The sequence below is a fragment of the Echinops telfairi genome, unplaced genomic scaffold (genome assembly GCF_000313985.2).
Source record: "Echinops telfairi isolate 266 unplaced genomic scaffold, ASM31398v2 ScPeMD7_23;HRSCAF=83, whole genome shotgun sequence".
Taxonomy (NCBI): domain Eukaryota; kingdom Metazoa; phylum Chordata; class Mammalia; order Afrosoricida; family Tenrecidae; genus Echinops; species Echinops telfairi.
In genome coordinates, this window is record NW_022103920.1 from 3,273,619 (window position 1) to 3,281,119 (window position 7,501).

At 55.6% G+C, this 7,501-nt stretch overlaps 1 protein-coding gene across 3 annotated transcripts in view; it reads left to right on the plus strand.

The window, feature by feature from the left end:
* The window catches only part of TPK1 (thiamin pyrophosphokinase 1), a 35,954-nt gene that overhangs the window by 3,144 nt on the left and 25,309 nt on the right, over positions 1-7,501 (plus strand). For all 3 annotated transcript variants that reach the window (XM_004713977.2, XM_045288980.1, XM_045288979.1), the window contains exon 3: positions 6,273-6,344. In XM_004713977.2, coding sequence (XP_004714034.1) covers positions 6,273-6,344 — 72 coding nt within the window. The remainder of the gene's footprint in view (positions 1-6,272; positions 6,345-7,501) is intronic.

Consider the following 7,501-nt stretch of genomic DNA (forward strand, 5'->3'; position numbering starts at 1 on the left):
CATGTTGGCTCTCGTGGACTTGATTTAAATTTCTTCATCTACACCCTAAACTTGCATAGACGTCTTTGACGGTCTTTTGCACACTCAGCCCCAGGCCTGGTTGTAGCCGCTGATACTGAGCTTCTCCGCCGTCTCTTCCCACAGGTGTAGTCAGTTTGATTTCTGAGAGTCCCTTCTGGCCATGTCCACCTGTGTGGTCACCTCTTGTGTTGTAGAACAAAGGTGTTTCCTATGAAGCAGCCATTGGTTTTGCAAAAGTCTGTCCTGCGACCATCTCCAGCGCCATTTCTCTCACCAAGGCTAGATTTTTCAACCACCACTCCTTCCTCTTTGCTCCCAGCTTTCGCATTCCAATCGCCAACTGTCATCCATGTGTTTTGCCTGCATGTTTGATCATTTTGAGACCAAAGAAGCGGGGGACTTGGTCAGCGGCTTCCTCGGGAGCTCAGTGGCTGATGTGTGAATGGGAGTGCTAGTTGCATTCACTGGATTTCCTTGCGTGGGTCGAGATAGCTTGAACTGTCTTTGACGATGGATGAGACGCCATTCCTCTTGGATCTGCCGACCCTGGTTGCTTGATTCAACGTAGCCAGTACCCATCTGTCTCAGCTCCCTCACTAAGGCCCAAGTTACCCAGCTTTGTGCATTTCATTTCATTTTTGATGTATTCCAACTTTCCTAGATCAGCACTGCCGGCCATCACCTCCCTCCCTGAATGTGGACATGTGGACCCCAAGGATCTCAGGGGTGGGGTCACCCAGAGCCTGGGGCTGGGGAAGGGAGGTGGGGTCCTCCATCTGTCCCTTTTGTGACCCAGATAAGTCAGGACCTCACACGCTGTCATTTTTGGCCAAATAGGAAAAAGTCAATGTGTGTGCACCTTAGTTCTTAGGAATTCCATAAACCAGCCAAGTCCCACCCACCTGCCCTCTGTATGTGTGTGGGGGGGAGGGGAGCTATGTGGTCCTCGGGCTCCGGCCTTCCTCAGCGCTCAGGACATGGGCATCATCCGTGTCAGGAGTGGCTGTGTGTCACCCCTACCCCCCCTGTCATGGAAGTTAATTGCCCTTCCTTGCCTCTGGGACTGACAGCACCTGGGAGCTGAGAGCTGCAATCATCCCCCTGAAGTGCCACCCAGATGACAGCCTGCTGTGATTGCTGGCCCTTGCCATTCCTCTTCTGAGGGCTGAGTAGGGGATGGGGGGACTGGGTGTGTGTGTGTATCAGGGGGTCACTGGGGGTCAGAACCCCACTTCTTCCCTGGCTCTATCCAAAGTGTTCACCTGCAGAGCTCAGAACTTGGCTGCCGGTCAACTGGGGCCCAGTGGCATTGAGACTTGGGGTGAGGGGGGCTGGGGGTGATCCATGTGTCCCCTCTGAGGGAGCCAGTCAGACCCTCATGTCACCCAGAGGACTGGACAGGACTAATATAGCCATGTCCAAATGCAACCCACAGCAGGACCAGGGCCTGAGGGAACTGTGGGCCCAGGAGCCAGGTGGCCTTCCCCCTAGGACAAACCACATACTACCGGTGCTTCTCTGCTCCTTGCTAACCCTTTGCATGCTGCTGCAATGACCCTCCTTGCTCACTGTCCACCACCGCCACAGGGCATGTCCACCCCTCACTGTGGAGGCAGCTGGGGGTGGACTCCCAGCCCCAGGCCTGCACACAGGACCCCTTTGAGAACAGGGCGGCTGTGTTACACTCACAAGACCTTCTCAGCCTGGGCTGGCTTCAAGCCAGTCCCTCCTGAGCTGCAGACCAGCAGGGAGGCCCAGAGCCAGGTAGAGGAGCCTGGTGGTCAGGGGCCAAGGAGCTGTGTGCAGGATGCTGGAGGGTCCCTGCAGATGCCCCAGGAGCAGGGGCTAAAGCCCCTTCTGTGCCGATGGCTGTGTGGGTATTTATTTATATCGCCTTTCGCAGGCCATCCTGGTCTGACATTTAATGCTCTCAGCTGTCACAGGGTGGCGGGACAAGCAGTCCCAGCTTCTCTTTGGGAGGCCAGTGACCTGAACTGGAATTAAGGTCTTCAAGGGCTGGGTGTAGACAAAGGATTCCTGACCGAGAGCCCCCACCCTGGGTGGCCTTTGGAGGGTGACCCTTGACGGGGCCCAGGGCTGGAGTCTGAGAGGATCACGTCGTTTGGGTGGGGGCTATCAGGCTGTCCTGCTTCCATATCCGACCCCAGGGTAGTGGTGAGCTACCTGTGACTGCCCTGATGAGGGGGCATCAGTGACCCACACCATGGTGCCCTTGCTTGTCACCTGCTCTGGGCTGCCTGGCAGCCCACAGGGTGTCCTGTCCAAGCCCCTGCAGAGCAAGGCTGCTCTCGCAGGCCCTGTGGCACTCTTCCCCCATCGGCCTGATGCCAGACTTGTAAAGCTTGTTTGAAGAAAGGGATAAACCATCTCCGGGAACCTGGAGAGAGTTGGGGGGGGGGGACTGCCCCCCTGGTCTCCCCCTCCCCTACACACACACACAGTTAGCCCTCTGAGGTCTCTCCCTGAGCACCTTGAAGACCTCTCAGGGACATGACTTCCCGCCTCTGCTCACATCAGAGATGTGGTCTTTGTAACTGGGCTCCTACTCAGTGCACGACCCCCTCCCCACCCCACCAGACAAAGCAGACTCCATTAGTCCTTGGAGTGGGAGCCCCCTGCAGCTCAATTTAATGGATTTCAAAAGAGACCAGTGTCTGTTAAACTCATAGTGGAAGGTGGGGAGTGATGAGCGAGGGAAGATGAGACAGTCCCTGTCCCCCTGCCCTGGGCCCTCCATTTTTGCCCCCACACAGCCTGTCCTTGAGCCACTGGCCTTTGCCCCTGCTGCTCCTCCCCCAGGGACTGGTGCAGAACCTCTGTGAGAGAGAGTGAGCCATCAGCTCAGTTATGTCCCCAGGGGAATATGCTCTGCTTGGCAGGTTTCGGGAACACCCAGGAGCCCTGGGGCGGTGGCTGGGAAGAGCAAGGGCTCTCTGGGGGGTGGGAGGGGGCAGGGGCCAGCAGCAGAGCCCTTTGGGCCTGGTGGCCCCAGCAGTCCTTGCTCACAGGTGTGGCTGGTTTCCAGCAGAAATGCCTGCATCGCGTGACGTTTCTGTGGGGTCTGTCAGTCACCGGGCAGGAGGCACGAACGGGAAGCCTTGAGCTGTAGAGTTGGTGGGGACTGGGCATTCCTGGTGGGCGGTACTGGGTGAGCGGGCTGAGGGAGCAAGCTTGCCTGCCGAGGGGTGTCGGATGATGCTAGACATGGGAAGTTTGAAGTGTCGGGCTGGTGTCCAAGGGGAGCTGGCTACAGAGGCACCTAGACTCAATCTGGAGTTTGGGGGAGGCCTGGGAACCCAGGGGCCATTGATACAGGTGATGCTGCAAGTCCTGTGATGGGGAAGCCATGGGGAGTGTGAGGAGAGAGCGGATGGAAGGACTGACCCCGGGGCTGGATGCTCTGCCTTCCACAGACATGAGAGAAGGGGGCCCAGGAGAATTCAGAAGATGGGGGCTTAGAAAGGCTGTGGGGAGATTCCGTTATCTTTCAAGTCCATTTTTCCACGGCCTTTTGGACGCTCCTCCCCCTGACAGAAATCTAACCACTACCCTAGCGAGTGTGCTTAATGAACAGACTGGGCTCCCTCACGGTTTCAGAGCCTGGAAGTCCAAACCCAGGGCCCGACCCCCAAGAGAAGGCTGTGTGCTCCATTCAAGGTCCTTGTCTCAGCTTCACCTCCCTGCCCCTCTGCTCGTCCTGACTTCTAATCCGGGCCAGCTTACAAGCCCCTACGTGGTGGGGCCACCATCCACAAGGTCAGCAGTTCGAAATCCCCAAATACCATCAGAGGGAGAAAGACAGGGCTCTCTACTCTCTACTACCATGGAGAGTTACCGCTCCAGAAACCCACAGGGCAGGTCCAGCCTGTCGTGTAGGCACCAACACAATGGCAGCACGGTAGTGTTTCTGGGTGCGTGGATCTGGTCTCCCGAACAGGACTAAGTTATCCCCAGTGAGCAAGGGGCTCAGGTTCAGGGCGGAAGGACAATGCCACCCATGGCGAGCAGTTCCCTCGTGGTCCAGGCCAGGGGGACTCAGGAAACCGGCAGTGGATCAGGTGGCATGTGGGAGGGGCTATTGGTGGACTGGCCAGTAGCAGGTGACAGGTGACCTCACAGCCTCCCTGGAGTTGAGGCTGTTTGACCCGACACCCCTGGGCGGGCTCCCCTTCTTAGGGGTCACCACACAGGGTCATGCCAGCCCCAGTGCCTTCCAGAGAAAGAGCCTGGTCTTTAACATGCACCCACACCCCATGTTTGCCTGCCCAGAGCAATTCCCACCTGGCTCTCTGTCCACCACCATTTAGCGGCTGAGGTGTGGGATGGTTGCTTCTGAGCCTTTTCATGCTTCAGCCGAGCGTCCACAGGCAGTGTTCTCCCTCCAGGAGCTCTGATGTCCCTGTGGGCGCCGAAAGAAAGAGAGGGGAAAGGTCCTGCTCTTAGACTTACACTTCAGTGCCACGTGGAAATGGCACTGCAGGGCAGCCCCCGCCAGGGGCCAGGGGCCAGGGGCCACAGCAATCGTCCCTGGTTCTCTGACAGCAGCAGGTGTGCTTTTATTTGGGTTCCACTCCCAGTCTTGCTGTTTTTAAGAGAGCCCGAGCATTTGATCAGCAATGGACTTCAGGGCCCTCCTCTCCCCCTCTGTAGATTGTGTGTTTTAAGAAGTGTTTTCCTTTAGAAACCTTTTTCTGGTCTCAGACCACTGATCAATTTAAAATGAAAGGAGAATTTAAACAAGCTACATGGGGTTTATGTGCAGAAAAGTGCACACGATCGTGTGACTTTACATGAGGGATGTTCGAGAGGTTTGTGGGAACACACCATTGAAAGATCGTGCAGTTTTTCCGTGAACTTCTCGAAGCCCCCTCATTACATACATGCATGCAAGGGAGGCTGGGTGGTGGAGTGATTACATGTTAGGCTACTTTGACTACAAGGTAAGCAGTTCAAACCACCGGCTGGTTCTCGGGAGAAAGACGGGGCTTTCTACGCTGGTAGAGTTACAGTCCCCTGTCCTGTACATTTCTCCAGCGATGGACTAGCGCTATCCTTGTCTTCTGACCTCCTGCCTGCACCCAGAACAGGCTCTTGGGCTTCCTTCACTGGGTCCACAGGACCATCCACAGGGACAGCCGGGTGGACCCTTCATGATTTGATCTTCAGTTCTGTGGTCTTGCATGGCCTCAGAGCTTTAAAAGGCTAATGGGTGTAATTTTTCCAGTGAGTTTTAGGTTTACAGGACAATTGAGAAGATAGGACAGGAGACCACATCCCTCCCCCACCCCAGTGGTGCAGCGGTCAGCTGACTGCTCATCGTTGGGTTGGTGGCCCCGTGGCTCCGTGGGGGAAAGAGCTGGTGGCCTGTTTCCACCAAGGTGACGGCGTAGGTGAGGGGGCAGTGCCACCTTGGCACACGAGGTCCCCGTGAGTTGGAATGGACTTGACACCCAGCGGCCTCAGCCAGTGCTCCTCCGTGACCATCAGCTGAAGTTCGTCCTTGGTTCACATTCCCTTCCTTGTAACCTGAGGTCCTGTGTCCCGGACCCCAGCCAGCAGCCCCTATCATAGGGATACCCAGCTCCGGGCACCCTCTAGGACAAAGATGGCTCTTTCTGCTCCCGTAAAGAGTCACAGGCTGGGAAGCCCATGGGGGCAGCACCTTCTTGTCCCACAGGGTCTCCACCCCCCCACACACACCTTTTCACCCTGCTTTGTCTTTCTGCATGTCCTGCGAAAACCTACGCTATCAGTGGGCAGGATTTTGTGTGGCCACATACCAAGTCCAGCACTGGAAGGTTCTCGAAGGGATGGGGGTGGGAGCAGGGAAGCGAGGAAGAGAGGTTGAGGGTATGGATGTAGGCAGAACTCTCTCAAAGCCCCATGGACACCTGGTCAGTCCTGTAAGGATGCTTTGTCCCAGGCCAGGTGAAGAGAGTGGGGGCAGAGCTCCCCATGAAGATGGCAGGACATTGCTGCAGACCCCCCATGTCAGAGAAACCAGCCCCTGCTCTGCCCCAGTGGTCCCAGACACTTGGACACAGCTGTGCTCATGCCTGTGGTGGGGGGACAGTGCAGCGGGTGGCGGTGGTGTCACTGAATCCATGCATCTTTCCCAGTTTGGGTCCAGCCGTGGCTGCAGCTGGGCTGGCAGAATGGAATTCTGTGCCAGGAGTTGATGAAATTAGTGAACAGTTCAAGTGATGTGTTTGCTTTTCCTGTTTCTGCAGGGAATCTGAAGCACTGTCTGTTGATTCTCAATCAGCCTTTGGACGCCCATTTCCGCCATCTCTGGAGCAAAGGTAACCGCAGTGAGACAGGGCCCTTTCTCCTCTCTGGGGCTGATGGACACGAGACCATGAAGCACCTGGAGGATGAAGACCACCATGGTCTTTCCAGTCTCCTCCTGTGCACAGCAAAGTTGGACATTGAAGAAGGACCAAAGCAGGATTGGTGCGTTTGGATTGTGGTGCTGGAGAAGAATATTAGAATTGTCGTTGGAGGGCACCAGCCTCCCCACCACCACCAAATGGGTCCAAGGGGCGGTTGTGTAATTGAGGGGTCAATTAAAGAGACATCAGACAAGATAAAGCATGCAAGTGCTCACCTCTGGGACCACCATGACTTCAAGAGCCAGGTCCAGAGAGAATATATTTCCAACCAAGGTTTATATACACTCCAGGGGCGTGCATGTGTAACTGCATGTGTAACAGGAAGGGGATGAGCTAGGGGTATACACGCAATAGGAAGGGCAATGTGTTAGTCCGGGTGGACTAGAGAAACGACATTTGTGTGTGTATAAGACAGAGCTTTAGGTACGAGAGCATTTGAATATTGAGAAAACAGCCCAGTCCAGATCAAGTCCATAAGCCCGGTATTAGCCCATATGTCCAATACCAATCTGCAAAGTCCTCTTCAGACTCACGAAGCACATGCAATGATGCCAAATGCAGGAAGATCGCAGGCCAGTGGGCGGAAAGTCTTGTGGATCCAGCAGCATTATAAGCATCTCAGTGCTGGGAAGGGTCTCTACGTGGCTTCTCCAGCTCAGGGCACTAGCATAACTCCACGTGTCTTTCAGCTGCAATGTCTGCCAGGGAGTGAGTGTGTGTCCCACCTCCAGCGAGCTGTTTATCTCCTTCCTTCCTCCAAATGAGGTCAAGCTGCGACCTGATTGGCAGGCCAAAACCCATCTACCACAGAAGGGGTGGAACATAGTAACAAGATGGGTGGGCTCTAGACCCAAGATGGCAGCGTACCCTTGGTTGTCCCTGAGTTGGCTTGACCTTAAGGTGTCTTTGAGCTCTCCTTCAGGTGAACAGTCCATCATCCTTATCAGAAGGGGTGGGCCCTACTTAGGGTGGGACAGACAATAGGGCCTGATTGCCTTAGATGGCTGACAACCTTGACACACATAACCTGCAGGCAGTTGACCTCCAAGTGTATGGTCAGTGACCGT